We start from the raw sequence: 23,352 nt of genomic DNA, 5'->3' as shown, positions 1-23,352 counted from the left end.
GGTGTTGATATTCAAAACACTGGCACTGAGGACTGGAGCCTGTCAGAGATTCATGTGCTTGATGCTCTCTTATAATCCATGACACACTGGTGCACAAAACAATAATTAACACAATTTAAATCACCAGGTAAATAAACCCTGTGTAATCTTTTTACAGCCGCTCAGTTGACAGTAGTTAAAACCGATTGCAAAGCAACAATGAACACGCTACATAGCAAGGTTTGTCCTTCCATGAACCCTCTCACCTTTGCTCCAAATCCAGGATTCTTTCACTTGCACACGGATAGGTTAAATGAATGCATTGTTTTTTTAATCTCATTGCTCAGCCTAACCCAAACAACTACCATAGATATTTGGTTACGGCTCTATTCAATAGAATGAATAGATGAAACTATTGTTCTTGTCAGAAATGGTTCCTGTTCTTGATGTTATTGAAACCACTAATGTGATGGTGTGTTGTTACTATTGCAACGACACATCATCAGTAGGGTAAAACTAACCTGTCTCATGACAGTCTTCACTGCTGTTCTACCAACAATGGTGAAAAATGTTCTCTCACCCTTGAACACTTTCAAAGGCAAAGTCAACCATGCGTCTTCCATTTGTCAGATCATTTTTAATGTGGGAGTCTTCCTTTAGGTGCAAATGAAGAAAGTGGAGAAAAAATGGACAATTCTAAGAAGGGAAATAAAGATGGGTACTGAACAGATACCATACACAGGAAGACAAAAAATCCAACTCTTATCTACTGATAAAAATGTTTTAAAAAATCCATATTCTTTTTTTTTTTAATTAAAAAATAAAAAATAAAAAATAAAAAGTGAAAAAAATTGTTTCCTGTACCAATGGTGTAAACTATCAGAGGGAAAAAAAAAAATCACAATAATTACAACTGGAAAAAAAAAGAAGAAAAAAAATAATAAGGAAAAAAACTAAATAAAAAAAAAAAGACAAAAAAGAATAGGAAAAATGAGAAATAAAGAAAATTCTTCAAGTATAAGGAGTAATAATTGCACCTATTATCAAACAACGACAAACATGACATAATACCAAAGGGTGAATGAAAGTGAATGATCTCAAACCTGGAAGACGCTATTGAGCTGGTTGTTGTAGGGACATGGAATAGATTAGATGAACATGTTAAGAGCTAGCAGATGTGCTAATGCTGTCACGCTATTATTGGAGCCAAACAACACTTTACTGCATGCACATGGACAAAACCCCCAGGAAGTAGAGGAGGAATGTTATAAAATGGAAAAAGCATTGCAAAACAAACGTTAAGCATTAAAGCCAAAGGCAGAGTTTTTTGATGATTTCATATAAATATTTTAACATTATATGACAGGAGAAAAAGGTCATATTATGGAAAGGTTTCCCTGTGAGCAAGTTGCATCACCGTGTTGTTCTGCTGTCAGAAAACTTCAGCAGTCTGAGGTTATGAGCACATGAGTTTCAAACTAAACTAAGCAATTTTTTTTTTTTTTTTAATTTCCACTTTAAGATTCTTCCGATATCTGACAACAGTCTGAACGCATGAAATGGTTTGTCTCCTGGATTGCTAGTAAAGTCAATAAAAGTACTAAAATAAAAGACACCGGAACATTACAAATAGGAAGTACACACTGTTCCAAACGTCATTTGGAAAGTCCTTTAATTAATTTCTTAACATTCTGTTGACAAACAGGCTTCAAAACGGAAACAATAAGTTCACTGTCAGCAACATATTTTCCATCAAACGATTCCCGCGCTTACATTGGCACAAATGCTGGTTTTGGGTGTGCCAGTGGGGAGAGGGACCCATCTGGTATTTAGGTCAACATTGTTCATTTCTTCACCCAATAATTTATCAGTTAGAGGGAAAAAAGCATGCCAGCGATACTATTATTATTGTGTATTGAGTATTTTTGTGGTTTTGGTGACATTCCAGCTCTCTGCTAGTCTGTACCTTCACTCTTTAAGCTTTTAAGTCTCCTAATGAGATTAATTAGTCCAGTGCACAGTTTGTTTAATGAGGCCCCAATGGCCTGAAGCACGGAAAAGATCTCTGGCAGAGAACTAGAAGCTTCATGTACGGAGTAAAAAGAACATTAAAGAAGGTTTTAAAAAAAATAAAATAAAGACAGAAAAGGTTTAAAGTTGTGTTTAAGTGGTTATAAACTATTTAGTAACAGGGAAGTCTGACACTTGGTAGATCACCAACCAAACTGATGAACCTTCTATTGTATGTTCTCATCTAAAAGACCTGTTGTTTGTTTACCCTCCTCGTCTGAAAGAGGCCCCACGAAGCTGGCAAACACTCCAACTCTGGGTAAATATATTTAGCACCTTCCATTTGTTTCTATTGAAAAAAGAAATCCTTTTTACAACTTTACCAAGTAAGTTTCATTTTACTCTCTGAAATAAAATGATGGAACATTAATAAAACTTCACAGACAGCACATAACAAAGACAAGCGACGCCATAACTCGAGTTCTACCACAGAAAGCAATAGTTTAACCAGTTTGGTGGGGCCGTATAAAAGCCTGTTTTGTCTTCTTGTTTTTTTCCATTTTAAAGCCATTTCAAATAACGCAATGTGACTTCCAGCAGTACATTTGATTACTGTCATCAAGCTTTGTGCGGAGCAACATAATCACTGAAATGCATTTGAACAGCGGATTAATAGCAAAAGTAAACCCACAATTAAGTAAATGCATTGATGTTGCAACTGCTGGTGGTTAAAACCACAATTCTCTACAACTGAACACAAACCTACGGCAAAAAATAAAAATATAAACAAATAATACAAAACACGGTAAAGCGTTCAAGTGAATGAAGCAGCAGCACAAAGTAGAGAATGAAATGTCTAGTAAATACACGGGCAAAGTAAGTAAAAACCTTAAGTAGACTACACATTTTAGGCATTTTCTTACTAAAAGAAAAAAATTACAGCAAACAATTAGAGGAAATGTTAATATATTGATTAAATAAACATGAATTGCAAAAAAAAAAAATATGAAGGAATTCCTGACACGCATTTACGCTCTTAACCCATTTTGACAATGGGTTAAGAGTTAAGACAAAAGCCAATTCATGGGCAAGTAATACAACAAAAGCCTAATACAGAAGTGAAATATACAGATCAAATGCCATTAGGGCTACGTAGCACATAAGCCTCACTTCAACCTCCATCTCTAATGCCATTAAAGGCAATGGATCCTGGTTGAGTCAGAACACTATACATGGAGCGTGTTTAAAATCCCAGAGATCAGAAATAAACACAATGACCAGAAAACTTTTGAATAAACAGTAGATACTGTATATAGAGATACCCACAACTGGTTAGAAAAATCAACACTTGATTGATTCCTAGGTTATAAAATATGCTGGTTATTTAATTTCAACCTCATTATTATAAATCATAACTTTAAAACATTGAACAAAATATTCAATTCTTACCTATCTGCCTTTCTAGGTCAGCAGCTTCATCTGGGGTGGCCCTAGGCAGCACACCGGGGTCACTGAAGCTGGTTCTTAGGAGGGTCCCCAGCACAAACAGACACAGCACACCTCCAATGACTGGGATGACCGGGGTCAGCTGCAGAGCCAGGAACGGACAGCTGGCAAAAAGAGAAAACAATGATTAAACATGTCATCTAACCAATCACCAAAAAAACTAAAATTAAGGAATTAAAAACAAGTTTAAAAAAAACAATATGTTGATCAAATGTAGTGACACTCCTGACTGCTGCTAATGACTAATGAGTGGATGAAACCACTTAACAGCTTGACCCACACATCAAGGTCCGCTTTCAGTGTTATAATCTGCTCTAAAGAGACAATTAGCCATAATCCCATTAAAGGGTCCAACAGTGCAGGTGGTTATTACAGTAATCACATTTATTCCTAAAGGGGTGGGGCACAGGCAGCCACGTCTCAATTTGATTGTTAATCTGCAGTCCATTGGATTAAATTTGAGGTTAGAAAAGAGGAGCATTTAAGACATGAAGAACAAGTGGGAAAGGAAGTCCCAATACCATATTGATAGCAGATATCAATCAGATAACAGCAAAAAAAAAAATCAAATATCAGACTATATCTGCCTGCATCTAAAATCGCAGATATAACATATTGTAGTAGATTATGTTTAAGGTTAAAATGTAAGTAAGCCATTGTTTAATAATAAATAGGTCAGCATTTTGAATACCTACTGTTGCTGACTATTGTTCTCTGATTAATATCACTTGATAAAATCTTTTGTTATATTCCACACTTCAAAATAAGTAATAAAAGTATGGATGATTCGGGCAGATACAGTTTCGGATTGATATCAGAGTCAGCCAAAACACAAAACTACAATATTGGTAACGTATCGGAAGTGAACAAGTATGATCGTGATTCACGACACCCCTAAAAGTGGGGAACCATATGCCTTCAAAGTCTGAAAACAGCATCGACTATCAAGACAAGGCATTTAGATCATGTTATACAGACCAATGGGATTGATATTTGTACTGTAATGTACACATATGCCAGCTATTTGTAAAACAATTACAAAAGTCAGTTAATCTGGCACGGGTCTGTGTTCAGACTTTAAGGGTGCTTTCACACACATTTTAACTACTCTAAAACAGTTTTACCCGAAAAGTCCGCCTCATATGAGTATTTGTAAACATGTACAAGTCTTGAATAGATTAGACAAGTGAATTCTAAAGCGTTTGTTTTGGATGGTCTTGGTTAGGAGTGTCCCGATCCGATACCGATATCGGATATCGGTCTGATATTAGCCTGAAAACAAATATTGGATTCAAATTTCTGGATTTTCTGATGGTTTTTTTAAAAAAAAAATTTCCCAATTCCTTTTTTATTTATTTTATTCAATTGTAGAATACTGTAGATATTATGTTGAAGGTTAAAAATGTATGTAACCATATGGTTAATAATAAATGGGTCAGTTTTTCTCATAGCTACTGTTGCTGACTATTGTTCTGTTTGAGTGACATCACTTGATCAAGCCTTTTCTAACATTCCACACTACAAAATAAGTAATTGTTATTTTTTTTACTATAGAAAAGAGAGAGAGAAAAAAGTGTATGTATGATTAATGCTAATATCGGATCAATATCGGTATCGGCCGATACGCAAGGCTGCAATATCGGTATCATATCAGAAATAAAAAAGTTGTATCGGCACATCTCTAGTCTTGTTGAGTTCGCCATTGAATTCACACCACTGACAGAGATCTGCAGTGCTTAAAAACAACAACATAAAACATTAAAAATGACTCAAGCCGTAAATAGGGGGAGGCATGTGTGGATGTTTGCCGAAACCAACTCGAATACAAGGTAGTGAGAAAAACAATCACCTTCATCTTCACTGTGTTATTCTTTCTGCTTCTTACTACAAGCCACTCTGAAACTGTCGGGGTTTAATCTGTAATTTGGAGGAGATCAAAAAGTGTGCCGTGAATGCAAACCGAGCAAAATAGCAAAATCAAAGTGATAAAATGACCAGCTGTTCTCCACTTATTCCATTACTTTTGGTGCAATCTTCAAAAAAACAACAACAGTTGAGCAGTGACTCACAGTCTGTATAAAAACTGACCCGTCCTGGGGCTCCACATCTGGAGTGAAACTAAACTAAACAAAAAACTCTGGGACATCAGCAGGGGACTCTGCACAGGACGACTCGGGACAGCATCTTTTTTTTTCCATTTAAAAATTTCCCCAAGACTTTTAAAGGTCAGAGCACTGGTACAAAGACTTTTAATGTCGAGCACACACAATTTAATGTTAGGCACTAGCCAAAAGAAATGTTTCTATTTTGCATCCACTTAACTATCAGCAGTGCTCGTGGCCTCTGGCATCTGCACCAAAGAGAGTAGAGAACACTCTACTCTGAGACAACAATCTGACATAGGTCACAGACCCATGTCTGACCGGGGTCAGTACACAGACTAGTTTTTGTGCTTGCTACGCAGAGCTTTGTATTTTTTTATTTCATTTTTGTGTAGCAAAAATATTACACAACAATTTTCCTACTATTCCTAGCTTAAATAAAACCTATAAATAACAAACAGCTGAATCAACTGTGGCTACAGTGTGTTGCCATAGTAACAGAAAACGGCAATGACTTCATAAAATGATTGGTAAATATACTGTGGGAACATCATTTAACATTTATATGTAGGGGTGGGATGCTATCTAGATAGAAGATTTAAAATGACATCCAATACACTCACTTTTAATGTCTCTCACTCACTCACTCCCTCTTTCACACCTTACGCACACGCAGACACACACCTCAGATCATCATCCCACAGAAAGACTGGTGTTGACGTATACAGTTAAACATTGGTATGCAAACATCCTTACTTGTTGCTTGTAGTGGAAGCATGTCAGTTCCAAAGAACATGAACACAAAGGCTTATTGCTGTATTTGGCACTATATTAAGATTAATTGAATTAAAACCACAGATTTTGAATACGCATTGGCTGTACAGATCAAAGAGTAATAAAATAAAACATGTACAGTAGCTGGCGATATGCACTTATTCAAGTTGGTTGCAACACACCAATAATCAAGAAAGGAAAAAAAAACCCACAGATTTCGACAGAGAGAACACAATCGACTTGTTTAATATGAAGATTCGTCAAGAAAGCCAAACTTTGCTTATAATTCCAAAAAAATAAATCTTTGAAATGTTTTTATGAATTAAATACTGTTAAATACTTAAGTACTCACTCGTCAAAAAACAAGAAAGACTCCCTTAAAAATTACTACTTCATTGTTCTAATATTATGAACTTGCCAACAGATCCATTCTGATGCAAAAGATCATATTTGGTATTTCATTGCATATTTGTAAGTCGTTTGTACCATTTGTTGTCAGTTTTTGGCTCAGGATTCTCTATATAAAAAAGGTTAAATAAATAGTGTTAAAGGTGCAGTCTGCAACTCCTATAAAAGTAACTTTTTGTCATATTTTCTAAAGCAGTCACTATGTAAGGACAGCTTTACATCAAACTAGTAGTTTGTGTGAAAAAAAAACAGGCTCATTGAGCGCCCCCTGCTGCTCCTGCAGCCTTTGGAAGATTGCCAGAATGCGCCGCGACCGAGCAAAAAGAACCAATCAGACCCAGGATTGTGTTTGATGGACTGTCTGACAGCTGTTGCTCACAGGTCCCGCCCCCTTCCCACAGCTAGAGCGCTGTCTTTTTTTTACAGTGTATGGTCTGGAGGAGTAGAAGATGGAATTGGTGACTTTTCTGCTTGAAAGGTAATTACTGCTGCTTGATTTACATTATGTTTGATTTGTAATTGTTACACTAGAAATCTGTGGAGCATGTGTTCATGTGTGCGCATAAGTGACACTGTGTTGTTGCTGCTGCTGCTGCTGAGGTTTGTGCACATAGAGAGAAGCGCTGCAATAATATGCTTTTAACAGAGCATGTTATATGACTGTGATGTTGCTGTCGGACTAGCGTTAGCTTGTTTGCTCCTCTGAGGGAGGGACTTTGGAAAGTTTGGAGGCAGGGCAAGAGAGCAGTGTTGAGGGAGGGGGCGAGATCTGAGAGTTGCGGACTGCACCTTTAAATCCTAAAACGATTTCAACACATTCCCTCTGTTGTCTGAATACAATTGAGGAGGAGCGTCCAAAGGTACAACATCATTTCTCTATTGTCAATCTTATATTAAACTGGGGGGTGGGGGTTCGTTGCCAAATAGACAACAGTCCAATGTCAGACATGGTAAATTTCGAAAGGGAATGTGGTTACCCTGGAAACAGCTACACTAGGGAGGGGAAACTTCCAATAAAAAAAAAAAATGAAGAAATGTTCTACCTTATCAACAACGTGGTGACATTTATTTGGCCGGCAGTCCTTTGAATCAACAAAGAGAATGCCAAAGAACAAATTACAGCTGGGTGTGTTTCACTCACAATTGGATCACAAACAGAAATGTGAGCAGCAAATATTTGCGTGGTTCAAAGAAATCCTTTATGTGGTCTCAGTCAATCACTCTTTACACTGAATTTTCTTTTGTAGGTGCTGAGTCTCCTTTACTGGTTTCAAAAGACTCCAAACAAAGACAACAAGCCTGGTATTTGCAAGCTTGCACTGGTTACTGACTCAGTTTAATGTGCAATAGCTTTGACAGCTAATTCTTCTTGCTACCATTACAATAATAACTGGTGACACAATCTACTTAGAAATCTTGTGTATGTGTAAACACTGGTAAAACAATAGCTGAGCAAACTTCTCTCACCTCCATATCTTACCTTAGGGTGAATGTATTGTATAACTACCCAATGAATGTATGATTGCGGATTGAAATATCTTTCAATATATGAGTTTGTGGGAAGACATTATTAAAAACTATCCTACACGATTAATAAAGCAATTCAAACACTGAATGCTTGTTTTGGCTTTGTGCCTGGAAGCCCACTTTCAAATCTTTTTGTTCAGGACTTATCAGGTTCTCGTTTCTAGCTTGGAAACAAAATCCTCCAACTTCAAATCTCACTCTCACTTTAAAATAATCAACTCTTCCCCATCCTTTCCATTTCTTACCTTGAGTCTCTATTTCCTGTTCCCTGTATCCTGTGCAGCAATGTATTTAAAGTCCCAATTTATTAAGTCCATCTCAATATAATACTTTCTACATTTTAATGTAAACTCTCTAGCCCTTTCGAGCAGGCACCTGTTTTGGTTTGGTCAGCAACTTTGACATGTTAGCCCCAGTGATAGGGTTCATACTGAAATGCTTCAAGGATTCCCTCTTCTCCTAGAAGCAACATGTTAAATGTCTAAGAATGTACATATTATGTTAAACACGGAGACATATTGACGGTAAACAGCCATGGTCACTTACATTTTTTATTTGCTCATGCAATATTTAATAAAATTCTATGAAAGAAATTCAAATCGGACTCAAAAAAATCCTGCGGACCTCCTCATTTATTCATAATAGATATTCTCTCTCTGTTCCAACAAAATCCACAGCTAATTTAAATGCCCCAAGAGGTATATAAAGAGAATTTTCTTCCTCATTTGTTTCTCAAAGGACACACTAATCTCAACAATAATTAAGTCCAGATTACAGTTATCACCTTTCACATTAAATCCTCCCAGAGTTTCTCTGAACAAAGCCAGGAGTTAAGCCTGAGGGACTTTCATCTTAGTTTTGTATGACCATGTGAAACCAAGCTCACAGTACACAACACAATCATTCACTGTTACCTGAGATACACCTGACCACACCCTCATTCAATATCCTATATGATCTCCTCCCGGATGCAGTTCTTTAACACTGGTTGAGTTTCTCTACGTTACTGAGGACAGGTTCTAAGTAATGCCAAAAATGTACTTAAAAGGTAGAACTTTTTACAATAAAAGTTCCTGATGATTAAAGATGTATTTTATCCACATTTATGAAAGGATTAGGATTTGTCTATTGGACAGTTTTAGATTCTATATGTCATTTTTTTTCTAATTTCAAATACCAACACAAAATAAACACTAGACCAGTGTGTTGTTGATAGTTTGTTTTTCACCTAATACTGCCCAGGGCCCTGACCCCTATTTCCTTCTATTTCAGTCCAATCAAGGTCATTCAATAATGAGGCATGGCATACATAACGATAGATTAGCCATCCAGTTTGAGTTAAGCTCAATTGTTTTCCTATTTTCTTGACCAATGACCGCACGTCGGAGCGGCCCCTCAAAGAGATCTGCCGCTGTGAACTTTTAAAGAGATGAGGAAACACGTGCAACAACAGCCCTGATGGCCGTTTGGAGAGGGCCAGTAACAGAAAAACAAACACACTCAAGTCTGTCAGCCACTAACGGGGCTTCTTAGCACAAAAAAAAAAAAAAAAAAAAAAAAAAAGCGTAATGTAGCTTTATCTCAAAACATCTGACAGTTCTTAGCACTTTAAAAAGATATGAACATGACAATAGTCCTTTTAGATTATTCTTCTTAAGGCAAAGAAAACTAATCCAAAAAAATCTACTTTCCACATGAACGAGGAGCCGTTTCTCACTATGCTGATGGCTGATGATCGAGGAAGGAAAAAGCCATTGAATCAAAATGTATTACAGTTAATGACAACAGAAGCCAATGTGCGGGTCTGCTGACTATCACCCTGTCCGATAAACGCCTCCTTTTAGCTGATGTGAAAAGAGCGAAGGGGAAAAAAGTCAGGAGAACCAACTTGCCTTGGGCATATATGGCTTAATAGAACAGACTATGCTTGGCTTTAAGGTTTCACTACTGTTTACCTCAAAAATATCCACTGTCGTCACAACAATCAGAGAATGGTACGCTGAGAGCCAGACTACATTGTCTTGGTTTGAGATGCTAACAGATGAAAAAGGGGTGTCAGTGTGAAGCACCTGGTATCCTAAGGCAGTGTTTCTCAAATGGGGGTACGTGTACCCCTAGGGGTATGCGATGATGCGAGAGGGGGTACTAGAGAGAGAGAGAGAGAGAGAGAGAAAGAGAGAGAGAGAACTATAGAAATCTATTCAGGAGACACTAAATCAGTGTTTTTCAACCTTGGGGCCAGGACCCATGTGGGGTTGCCTAGAGTTTAAATCACCTGAAATTTCTAAAAAGTTTAAATAGTTATTCTTTTTTTTAAAAAAAATCAAAACAGCACACAATCTTAAACAACTGTATTTCTATACTTTCATTTTGTGAAATATATATCTAGCTCAAATAAAATGCAGTCGAAAAAATTATTTTTTTTTTTTAAATCTGAGCTCAAACATTATCAAAATCTAATTCCAGAAAAATATTGAATCATTGTCGTTGGGTCACCAGAAATTCTTGATATCAAAATGGGTTCATGGTCCAAAAAAGGTTGGGAACCACTGCAGTAAATACTGTTTCTTTCTACTTATTTACCAAATGAGATTCTTTCAAATGTGGGTTATTATCACTCGTTCATTTCATCATTATGCTCTATAACAGTTTTTAAATAGTTTTCTTAGCAAAATGTACTCGGGCCAAAACAGTCTGAGAACCACTGTGCTAGGGCAATGTGAGCATAAGCTCAGGTAAGTGTAAAAACAGTTTCTGAGTGAATGGAGTCTGGAGATGTGGCCAGCAGTGCTACCTCTACAGTGTTCTACCTTTTGGTCATAGGTTATGTCGGTATCTCTGCTGAAGTGACAATGCATTGAAGGACTAAGTAGTCCAGAGGTCACTACTGATAGATGAACGACACTGTGACAGATAGAGTGGAAAAAGATGACTAATGAACATCAATTTAGTCAGAAAGCAAAAATTACTTCTTTCAAATTAGGTCTAAAAATGTTTCAACATTTAGATTTAAAATTAAACAAAACGACCAAACTATAGAACTAAAAGACTTTTGACAAATTAACAACAATATTCCACAAAGAAGTTGTAACTAATATTGGACTACAATATTACCGACAAGACAGCTAAATGCAAGATAGCTAATAGGAAAGAAAGGACTGTATCAAAATCACAGGGACAGAAAAAAGCATTTACAGATAATTATGTATCTTATCTTTACACAATGGTTATCTTTAAAAAGCAGATACAGTGCAGCTGGGACATAAGGACATATCTGCACATGTTTCATCTATTACGTATTCTCCAACCGTAAAGTACTTAACCCTGATAAAGAATGCCCAATTGAACACCAAACCTCTTCATAAAGCAGGATTCTTATCTACAAAGGACAGGGCATTAGAGATGATAAACGTCTGTTCAACACAGAGCGAGACTGCATAGACCGTGCACAATACCCAGCACTACAAGCAAGCAGCACTCGGGTCTGTGTTTAATTGTCTACACAATGCATAATTAAGATCAGCTACAACTGGTAAATTGAGGACATCTGGAATGATGTGAGGACAGGAATGATAGACAGTGAGCAAAAGAAAATGTGCAGCAAATTGACAACAGGTTGTTGCACACGTAGAGGAATGAAGAAGAATTCCTATGAAAATACTGCATGTGTTATTGTTTATCATTTATTGCTTATTGTGCTGTGATTAGCAGCACACAAGGCTTTAATACCAATATATAAAAAAAAATAAAGTCTTATAAGAAAGACCATTTTTGATCAAAATGATGTGAGAACTCGTTTTCGACATTCTTCTTTTGCAGAATGCATTTCTCTGCCGCACATAAAAACCATTTGTCATGTTGTCCCTGAAAAACTTGTGAGTGAAGTCAGGGCAGGGGGTATTCTGCTTTTGAGAAGAATAAGGGCAGTGCATGCAGAGGGGTTTGTGTGCAAGACACAGTTAGGAAAGACATATAGAAAAGTAACGACTCCTGAAACACTTATTTTTATCACAAAATGTACAATAAAAACAATCCTGTCATATTGGAAATCGCATATATATATATATTGTTTTATTGCCCAGTCCTCTGTGCACATGTATTATGCAATAGGCTTATACATTATAGGTAAAATTATCTATTTCTTAAACGGGCAAATGTTTCCACATACCCACTGCAATGTGTTAATAATACTCCTTAGGCTCAAACATACTCGGGCGGACTCTGCGCACAATGGACTCTGCGCAGACTGTCCGCTCTCCTCAGAGTTTATATACCCCGGCGCACCGCTGCGTTGTAGTTTCCATTAAAATCCTACATGTCCCATGACTCTTAGCGCTTCTCTATAGTCCTTGTCCTCCCGGGATGTGTTTTAAAGGTGTCGCTACTTTCGTAACTCGTCTGCCAGTCTCTCCTCTAAGCTCGGGTTCATCTCTTCTGCTCTGTTTTACCAGGCGAGTGAAATACAGGTCGGTGTTAAATTTAGGAAAATGTCTATTTGTACATTTGCCGTATGGACAACCCCCAGTGCTATTGGTACGGTTACCGAAGTACAAGTACGTAGCGTCTTAGGGTTAGAGTTAGGTTATAACCCAATATCGCAACAATTTTTAGGTTTAGGGTAAGGTTTAGTCTTAGTCTCGTGACCTAAACTGGCCAATGACTGACCTATCACATGACCTAAATTGGAGCGGCGTATGAATAGAATGTTGGTATATTGATACGGCAACCGTACGGATAGCCACTGCCTACATTTAATGCGGGCCGATACAATGCAGAGCAGTGTTTTGTGTGACAGCAACTACACGGAGAAGTTGTTGCGGTAATAAAAATCTGAGCTTTGCATTTAATTGGCCTGGCGGATTCCGCTTTGCGGGTATCCACCTGAGTATGTTTGAACCTTTAGGTTACACATACGCCTGATCACTGCTATACACGATGGAAGTATAGCATTGCTGCTCGTCATTAAGTTTATTCAAGTAAAATAAACTTGCAGCAAAAAGAGCCTGGTCCAATAATGTTTATATAACTTCACATTTCAAAGACTCTAATTTGGTGCTTTTAATCAAATGCTTCAGTTTTAAGAGGCACTGTAATGGTGCTGGTGGAGAGGAGTGATTAATAAGCAGGGCACCTGGGAACTGCGTGAGCTAATTTGGCCTTTTCCCACTAGTCATTCACCCATTCACATGCATCAGAGGGAATGGGTCTGTGTTAGTCTGCCTCTATGTATAGACACCTTTCTTTTGGTGGTTTGTTGAGTGTTTTGGCTGATTCTGTATTTCAGTAAATGTATGTTGAATAAAAAGATTGTTGGACACCTCTTAAAGGGGACATATCATGCTAAATCCACTTTTTTAGCCCTTAAATGCATTTTGTTGTATATTTAGAGTGCTTAGAAGTACAAAAAAAAATCAAATTAGTCTTGAGGGGTCAATTCCTTCCATCTTTGGAGAACAGAGCACGAACAGAGCACTTCGGTAAGCTGTGAATAACGCTAAAAAGTGTGATGATAAGATGTACCTGTCATTGTTTTGTTAGCATTAGCATTAGCATTAGCAGTTGCACCGTCTTCATATGTTAGCACTGTGCTCGTTTTAGATCCTTGATATGGCCTCGCTCCGCCGGGTCAGACTCTGGCTCGAACATGTAAGGCTGGATGGACAAGTCTTCCGTTGACATTGTGTAAATAATGTGTGAATAAAAAGTTTCTGCGCCGCTACATAATCATATCTCTTCAATCAAACTACAAAAATGGCCGAACAGGGTGGAGTTGAATCGAGTGTCACCTCTGCAACCTGGAGAGGGGGCGGGGTATGAAGTGTCTCATTTGCATTTAAAGAGACCGCACCAAAACGAGTTGCTCTCAGAAGCACATCAGAAAAGGGGTAGAAAAGGGGCCTGTGGAGCTATAATAATGAGGAATTCAGACCCAAGCATTGCAGTTCTGCTTTATATAGACCACAACTGTATGATTTATATGTAAAAAAGGAAGGACTTAAAGGCATGATATGTCTCCTTTAAAATGTAGGATGGCATACCAACCTTATACTAGATCTGATGTCAAAATGAGTATGTAGTGCGTTCACATCAGATAGTATGCAAACTAAAATTGAGTTTGCGAGATATACCCAAAGGTATAACATATCGGGACATTTCCAAAGTATGCACAGTGGGCACACTACTAGTACTCGTACTCAACCGCCCCATGATGCATTGTGAGCGGAATGTCAAATCGTCCTGGGAGCATCTTCAATCTAAAAATCAAACATGCCCTTTTTCAAAACAAAAGCATCTCTTCTTGTCTTCCATTATTTCATTTTTTAACCCTTTTGTAATCAGGGCTCTTATTTTGAAGTTAACCGGAAGTTGTGTCAGTAGCACAATGGCGGGTCTCCGAAAATTCTCGAAATGTCGACATGGAATATGTTTTCCGCAAGTTTTATGGATCAAATGACGACATGTTGATATTCTACTTGGTCACTTTCATGTTTTCTCTCATTTTTTAACTTACCTCTGCAGCAGAGCTGGGCGATATGGGCCAAAACTCATATCTCTGTTTTTTCTCAAAATGGCAATGTACGATATAAATCTTTATATTTTAAATACAAATTCAGTCTCACTAGCAGGACAATTCTGGGTTAAATTTTCTGATGCAAAATGCCACACAGGCACAGTTTTTAATTAACAAACAGCTGCACAATATGGTCCACTTTTGGCTTTTTCTCCTCTAAAGGACAGCATGTGTGAGTGAGTTCTGTAGTGTGGCTTGTTAAGGGGAAGGTCCATCAGAAATCCATCAAACTGTTCTGATAAGTAATGAAAGCAGCGACTCCGAAAACAAGTATTTTGATACAAAATAAGCTATAAACAATAAGTATATCAATACAGGCAATATTGTAACTTTGTATATCACTAGAAATTAAAAACTTAATACATCTTGAATATTGATATATCACCCAGCCCTACTCTGCAGTCCGATTTGAATTCTAAAGGGCCAGATTTGGCCCCTGCACCTTGAGTTTGAAACATGCCCTCCATGACATGAGTCTATAAAATGAATTTTCTAAACAACTCCTACAGATGTAAACAACAGACGTCACCACTAAAAACAGACAAATGACACTTACTCAAAAGTGAAGAACAGTCCACAGGTCACCAGTATGAGGACGAGGGTGAGGTAGAAAACCCCAGTTTGCTTGGCCATCATTATCCTCCCATCACAGTAGAATTTATTCCGACCTGGAAAGGCCTCCCACTTCCTTCTTTTGGGGCTCTTCTTCTTGTATGGGGTCTCCATTGGTGTGGAGCTCCGAGTGCTGATCTGACTGTACTCGCACTCTCTCATGGGCTCCCCGAGATGCATCAAGTCCTGGATAAGATCCACAGATGAGCCCCTCTTTAGTCCCTCTCCCTCCTTTACTATCGCAGCTCCGTTTAACACAAAATGAAAAGACAATCCTCAGGAGAGCATATCCAGGGAGGAAAAAAAAAAGTTTACAACTCGTGTGTTTCACTTCCTGCTATAAATAAAAAAAATCTCTGGCAGGCTTTTCGTCGCTTCTTTGCAGTTTCTGAAAGTCAACAAGTCACTTGAGTAAGTCACTCAAAGGCATATTTACCTCTTTTGACGTGAGCTAACTTCACCAATGTAAAGACAACCTCTGTTAGCTTGAAGCCAGGCTAGCACTGCTAGAAACTGACGTGTAGCTGAAGCTAGCACGGGCTAGCACATTGAATAGATAACTACAAAGTTAATGTTAGCACAAACTTCAGCTACTAGTCGAACGCTGATAATTAACTACAGGCAAGGGTTAAACACGTTCATTGTGGGGGTCTCAGTGGCAGTTGTGGAGCAGGTTTGGGGGTGTGTTCCTCTGCAGACAGCGGTGCCCACCACATAATGTCACCGACAGCAAAGCTACATAACCCGGCTGCGTTTGTCAGCTCCACCCGCTGAGGCGACTTGAGGCGCTGGATTACCGCGGTGAAGTAACGCTGCTTGTCGGGCGTTGGGGTGATGTGTGTTGCCTTTGTTAGCCGGGTTTGTATCGAGCCGAAGGGAAAACAAAAAAGACCATGTTTCCAGTCCAACGAAGGAAACTTAACCAAGAGGATCCGATGGGAAGCTCTCAGAGCAGCTCCAGCATCATGTTAGAGACGGAGAGCAGGCAGCAGCTCACAGCCATATGGACGGCGTTCATTGGAGAATTATTCCCCTGGACGAGCTTCGTTCAGCCTCCAGCCTGTGACAAAAACACGCGATGGATTCCTCGATAAACTGCACAGGCTGTCCGTTCGACATTACGGTGTCCTCACCCTCATTACACGGTGCTGCCACCCGCGCAAACAACAAACATCAACATGGAGCAAAGTGGAGCCTCCGCCTGCTCCTCCTGCTCCTCCCCCTCTGACCGCGGCTGGCGCTCCAGTCACGTCGTCCACGGTGGATGCGCTGAAGCTCCAATACGAGGTACGGGGACCCCAAATCCAGCCTCCATTGAGGGGCGAAATTAGGGTTATAAGGAAATGCAATATTGAACAATGCACCAATGAAGGATTGTGAATCTTTATTTGGTAATACACAATATTCCATGAAAGACTGTTAAAAAATCATTTAAAAAATTCATAAAAGCTGTGTTATTAATTTATCACAATAAATAGTAGTGGATGGACAAAGTTTGGGATTTTCTGATCTGAGGGCCACATTATCAACATTCATATCAGCGTTAAGAATAATGACCAATTAGAGCTGGGCAATATATTAAGATATATCGAGTTTTCTGTTTTGGCAATACAGAAAATTACAATATCGCCTATATCGATACACCTTTTTATTTATAGGCTAATTTTGTATTTAAAAAAATACTCATTTTAGGAGTCGCTGCTTTTGAAACTTCTCAGAACATCATGTAAAACACAGTTAGATGGATCACCGAGTGCATCCTAACCCAGACCCTCCTCTAAAAAAAACCCCACAATACAGAATTCACTCTCACATGCTGTCCCTGATTGGAGAAAAAGCCAAAATATTTAAGTTGAAATGTAGATAGAATACATGATTTATGGTAACACATGGCAGTAAACTGTGTTTAATAGAATATGAGGGGGTCCCTGGATCCAAAAAGTTTGAGAACCCCTGATATAAAGAATAATCTAAAGTTGCTTAAACTTCCAAAATTCCAAATTGTCTTTTGGATTTTTTGATGAAAATTTTTTTTTAAAAGAATTGCACAATTAAATAAAAAAAAGGTCTTTTGTTTTACCTGTTTAATTATTATTCACACTAATGCACAATATATTCACCAACATGTTCATGATAATTATATATTCTTGTGTTCTAAACAAAGAATTTTAAAAGAAAAAACAGGATTAGAACCCAGAACCTTTCAATGTGAGAAAGCGATGCTGCTAGTCACCATCTAACAATCTTGCCACTGTTATACAAACACGTACCAAAGACCAAAGTGCCTGTTTCTTTCCAAGTCAATGCCTATACTTTGATGCATTATCCTGCTCAGTTTGATCAGAGCACTTAGATTGTTTGTCATTTTTCCACTTTTTAAACACAAAAAATCACAAGATGCTATATTGGACCTCTCACACAGGAGAGTAATTACACATTTGTTCTGATTTCAAGATTTGTTTGCTTTCTTGTAATCTGTGAACACGTTATTGGTGAAGTTTGGACATCAGGCCAAAAAGGAAATAATTAACTTTCATGAATCATGTCATTGTTATGTTTTGTTGATGTTTTTGTCTGATTCAATATCAATGTTGAAACATTATATCTGTCTACTCATCTGATTGAGGAAAAACAATCTAAAAATCAACTGCAATTTTCAGTAACTTGACCCCCTACTTATACTCTCTGGGTACCCACTGTATGAAGTCTAGTTTCTCCCTTCGCCCACAGCTCATCCGTCTACCTACATTAGCAGTGAGAGGCAGCAAATCAGGGAAGCAGCTTCCTTAGAGCCACCACATCCATCCTGTCAGAGATTGATGACTCAGCTTTCCAGTGACTCAGGTTCTGTGGGAGGCATTCTCTTGTGATCAGCTGCCTACATGAAGCACACCCTCACACGCACACAACACACCCCACTCTCTTCTCCAAACTTCAAATGACGACTGAAATGCAAAATACCCGATAGGATGTACCTGCAATAATAAATAATAAATCCGATCAGTTCTTTTCTCATTGAAAGAGGCTTCCAGTATAGTTGGAAAGATCAAATCCAATTCTACTTAGGACAGCTGAGAATCATATAAACGTGTGTTGAATTAGGATTTTATTAAGAGTGCTCCTACCGCTCACAAAAACAACCCAAGTGGAAGTTTATTCTTGAAACCATCTTTTGATGTGACTCGTGGAATGCTGAAATAAAAGAGCCTAAAATAAAAGCGGGTATTTATCCCCTGATAAAAGAAGAAAATTGAAATCCAAGACAATGTATAAATCCTGTAAAAAAAACAACCCAGTATTGGAATAAAAATAAACACTACAGGATTAAAGCAAAGCAATACTCGGAGTGTCTTAGTTTATAAGCGTAACAAACATTAAGTAGCAGCGTATTTATTGTTAATGGGGATCATTTCAGTGAATGACCAAATACCAAAATAGCTCAACACTAAAATATAAGATGGCTATTCTTGTGAAACCAATTACCGGTAATTTGAAAGCTGTTTGTGATTATAGCAACTAATAGAATAGCACTTATCAAGTGATTCATAATGCATGAATAGTGATTGCATAAGGTGTCAAAAAAATTCTCACTACTGTATGTTGTGAATTAGTCTTTCTTGAATCGCAGAGAATTAAAAACCTTCACTAATCAAAACTTTACCATCTTCTTCTTCTTCAAATTTCTTTTAATTTTATTCACTACTGTATGTTATGTAAATGAAGTCTTTTTTTCAATCATAGCACATTAAAAACCTTGACTCAAAAACTTTACCTTCTTTAAAAAATAAATAAATGTATTTTGTTTATTAATACTACATGTTGTGCTAGGATATATGGAGTTAAGTCCTAGACTGTCAGTGTGTTACTCTTTAATAACTTACAATGCAAACCAGGGAAAGTCAATAACAGATGATTATAAGTAATAAAACACAGCCCACGTAAGCAGTTGATGACGATTTTATTGGCCTAAGATTGTCTGGACATAATGCAACGTCTCCAGTGCTTAATAATGTTCATCGTACATTTATTAGTGACATATGTAGCACAGAGTATAAATGTGTATACTGAATTCAAAGAAATGTGGTGTCGTAAAAAAAAGGCTTCTTTTGAAACAAATAAGCTCCCGGAAATGTTTAAGCGCTCTTTTCAAATGTTTCATTTTCAAGCATGATGTACATTTAAAAAATATGCCCATTGACATGAATAAAGGACAGCAACCAACAGAGATATGTTCAGTTTTTTTTTACCCCCCCCCCCCCCCCATGTCACCTCACCCAGGTATCCTCACATCCTGGCACTTCCACGTGTGATTACCAAAGCGATTGTTTTCTCAGCTATAATACAATGCATACAAGACTTTTTTCTTTCTTTTTTTTTTTATCTTTTTACATTAAAACATGAGATACATCTGCCGTGTTCAAATATTTGAACCAATTAACAAAATATGTATAGTAACAATACCAAATTTTACCAACAATAAAAGCATTTGTTATATTAATCAGAAAGTTTCTCTTACTGTTTTGCTCGACAGAGACCAAAAGGATCATGTGCGTCATTGTACAACAGTTTATATACACGGTGATGAAAAAATACAGACATAACACAAGGGCTTAGGAAACACAAAGTTCATCTGTAAAAGTCATTGAGGCCTCTGATTGATAATTACACTTCTTTTGACTCATCTTGTTTGATTGGCTGGTGCAATGCTGCCTCCTCTCGGTCTAAAGCAGACACTGCAGATATACTGAAGGATTTACATCCGTTTTTACAAAGGGACAACTCGCTTTTAGTACTATTGCACAATTTTATCTTCCAGCGATGGAGACATATACATTTCATTCCTAAAAAGTCAGTGTTTTTGCCATAACTGTCGGTTAAAAAGTTCAAACATCTGTACAGAATCACATTTTAAATAAATACTCTCCATTAACCCAATGTTTTGATGAGCACGTTAGTGTTCACAAAACTGAAAAAACAGCTCATCCAAAGGAACCATAAATAAATCCGCATGAAAATCAAGTGGCAGCTTTGGCTGAAAAAGTAAACAAACAATAAAAAAACAAAAGGCAAACAGAATATCAAAGGTCCCAATCCATCACCAGCAGGTATTAAAAGTTTGTATTCAAATGACCTTTTAAACCCCAAATCCACTGTGGTTTTTAAGCAGGGCCCAAATGTTATACATGAAGACACTGCTTCTTAAAAAACTCAAACATTTTCTGTCTTTGAGATAAATAAAAATAGAAAACCACACAAAAATCTTGTTTTCCTTAGTGCCAGCTTTGTGAGTCCTGCATCTCGTCCTGTCATAATTTCCCCAAATGAAACAGAACTTGACAGATAATGGCAACGACTCCTGCGTTGAGCACTGAGGAAATAGAGATGTCCAACAATCTGCTCTCGTACAGTACAAAGTCGCTCTTGTTCTCCTCCACTTTGGCCATCGCCAACAGGCCTTTAGCTGCTCTGCACAGCATGTTTATACTGGGTGGGTCCATGGGAGGATGCCCCATGTGCAGCAAGCTGTGAGGGTTCTGCTGGTATTGGGCTATGCTAACCCCATCCTCCAAAAAGCCTACCAAATTACCCACACTGCTCTTCTGCATGGCTATGGCACGAGCTGCGGTGGGATCTCCCTGTGCCAGGTGTGAAAGTATTGCCACAGCCATCTCTCTGTAAACCTGTGCCCGTCTCAGACCCACGTAGCGCACCAGCACCGTGAACAGCTTCTCCTGTCGACTGAAAGGCGGCGTAGCCAAAAGGAGGTCCACATTTCCGTCTTTGATGCTCAGTTTGCAGAGGCACTCTAGCACCAGCCTCTGTGGGGAGAGCTGGGAGTGGGGCGCTACGGAGGGAAAGGGGTCCTGAGCTTCAGCCGAGGGACACACCATCCAGTGGAGAAGGCCGTCCAGGATAGGAAGGCAGATGGTGTCTGGGTAAGTAGAGAGGTCTAGCTGGCCGGCAATGTTGGCAAGAGTGACCATGGCGTTCTCCCGAAGCAAACTCAGACACTCCCACCACCACTCCTGTTTATGGCTCCACAGTCCACGTTCCTGCTGCTCGTCTCTCTGGTAGCTCGGAGACGACCGGCTCCTCTCCGGGTGGAGGTGGTGCAGCAGGAGCAGCCTGCCCAGAAGAAGAACCAACGCAGGGTGGCGGGACATGTCCAAGTCATTCCCAGGGATGAACGACAAACTGCGAACGATGTTGGACACGCAGAGGCACCGCTTGGACAATGAGTCCTGCCAGGCAGAGGTTGTAGAGAGCGGAGCCTCATCCAGGCAGCGGGGCTCGTCCTCCAGCAGGGTGATGTGGTCCTGCTCCCCGTTTGGATGCACTCTGAAAGGATAGGATGGCAGGGAGCGTGCAGGGTGGGAGTAAGAGAGGGCATCGACCCTCGCACACAGAACGTCATCTATGGTTGCGGTTATGTGTTTCAGTGATTGTTTCTTCACGTTGTTTGTCTGGGTTTCCTCGTTCTTCTCATTTCTAGTAGTTTCTTCCACCCTAAGCAGAGGCTCAGTCTGGGGTTCAAAGTATGTCTGAATGTGTGCGGTGGAATCCCCGCCCCCCGCCTGCCAGTGTAAAAGCCCACTGGTGAACTCAGTGACGTAACCTAAGCTCTCAGTCATGTCTTTAAGCAGGTCGTCTTTGGGAACAATCTTGATGGGGAGCTTGTCGTACTTACTGGCTTGTTTAGGTTTTGGTTCTAATGGTGGCGCAGACTGGTCCACACATTCCTCATCTTTTGGCCTTTTTTCACTCTCCTTCTCTTTTTCATCCTCTTGAATTTCCTTTTTGATGCTCACATCCGAGTCGTCCTTCTCAGCTTTACAGACAGCTAGCTCCGTAGGGATAGTGGGTGCATCCTCGTTCTGAACTCCGACTTCTTCTGCCAGTGTTTCTGCTGCTGGGGGGGACAGAGGTTCAGATTGGACAGGGAAGTCGCTCTCCTGCTCTGTTACAGTTGCATCCTCCTCAGTAGAAGCAGGATCGCTCGGGGTTTTCTTCACTACAGTGCCAACTTCAAATTCTTCTAGGATGCCAAAGATCTCAATCAGGCAACGGCGGAAGTACTCCACGATGAGCTCAAGGAATCCAGGCAACTAGTCAAACACATAAAACATCATCACTCTCAGCAAATCATCCATAATAGTAAAGGTGTAGAGAGTACTGATATATGCTACTCAAGGAGAAGTACTGTTAGTTGATTGAAATTGTACTCAAGTACAAGTACAAATACAAAAAAGTCATACATAAAATACTCAAGTACAAGTAAAAAGTAGCTCAATTAAATAGTACTCAAAGTAAAAGTTACTAGTTACTTTCACCCCCCATGTTTATTTTTGGTAATAAATCTGTAAACATCTCATCTGTATAAACTTAAAAAGTAAGAGATGAAATTTTGCACAATTGGAACTTAATTTCTTTTTCACAAAGGCATCTGTATAAAAAATGTTTTGGCAAAATGTACAATTCTTTTTTAACTAAAATAACACCAATAAAATAGATTTAAAAAAAAAAAATCCTCACGCTTTTAGTAAAGCTACATTAATGCATTCAATGCTGGTTTGGTCCCATACATTACATTTAACCTGACTTGTCGGCTATGATGTGATGCATTTGATTGCTGTCTGTTCATTTTATTTTTTGTAGTTTCACAATGTCCGTTGATCATTTTAAAACAAAAAAAAGAATAATTTACTTAGTAACGGTTGGGTATAGAAATGTAATTAATTACTTTCCTTACAAGTACAAGTAAAATTACTGATTTAGAAGTATACTAAAAAAAAGTACAAGTATCCATAAAAGCAGTTACAGTAATGACAGTACTTGTAATCTGTTACTTTTACCTCTGCATAA

The 23,352-nt window shown here is 38.6% G+C and overlaps 2 protein-coding genes across 11 annotated transcripts in view; both read right to left on the bottom strand.

Moving 5' to 3' along the window:
* Positions 1 to 15,669, bottom strand: part of zdhhc14 (zDHHC palmitoyltransferase 14) — a 39,048-nt gene extending 23,379 nt beyond the window's left edge. For all 3 annotated transcript variants that reach the window (XM_028438227.1, XM_028438228.1, XM_028438229.1), the window contains exons 1-2: positions 15,434 to 15,669; positions 3,439 to 3,599 (exon numbers count right to left, since the gene is read on the bottom strand). In XM_028438227.1, the coding sequence (XP_028294028.1) occupies positions 3,439 to 3,599; positions 15,434 to 15,669 (397 nt within the window). The remainder of the gene's footprint in view (positions 1 to 3,438; positions 3,600 to 15,433) is intronic.
* Positions 15,670 to 19,427: 3,758 nt separating this feature from the next.
* arid1b (AT-rich interactive domain 1B) overlaps positions 19,428 to 23,352 on the bottom strand; it is a 230,419-nt gene continuing 226,494 nt past the window's right edge. For all 8 annotated transcript variants that reach the window (XM_028438181.1, XM_028438183.1, XM_028438185.1 and 5 more), the window contains one exon: positions 19,428 to 22,595. In XM_028438181.1, the coding sequence (XP_028293982.1) occupies positions 20,796 to 22,595 (1,800 nt within the window). In that variant the 3' untranslated portion in view covers positions 19,428 to 20,795. The remainder of the gene's footprint in view (positions 22,596 to 23,352) is intronic.

Source organism: Gouania willdenowi, chromosome 22 (assembly GCF_900634775.1).
Source record: "Gouania willdenowi chromosome 22, fGouWil2.1, whole genome shotgun sequence".
Classification (NCBI taxonomy): domain Eukaryota; kingdom Metazoa; phylum Chordata; class Actinopteri; order Blenniiformes; family Gobiesocidae; genus Gouania; species Gouania willdenowi.
Note: the sequence above shows the minus strand (reverse complement) of the source record. Positions and strands in the feature narration are given on the sequence as shown.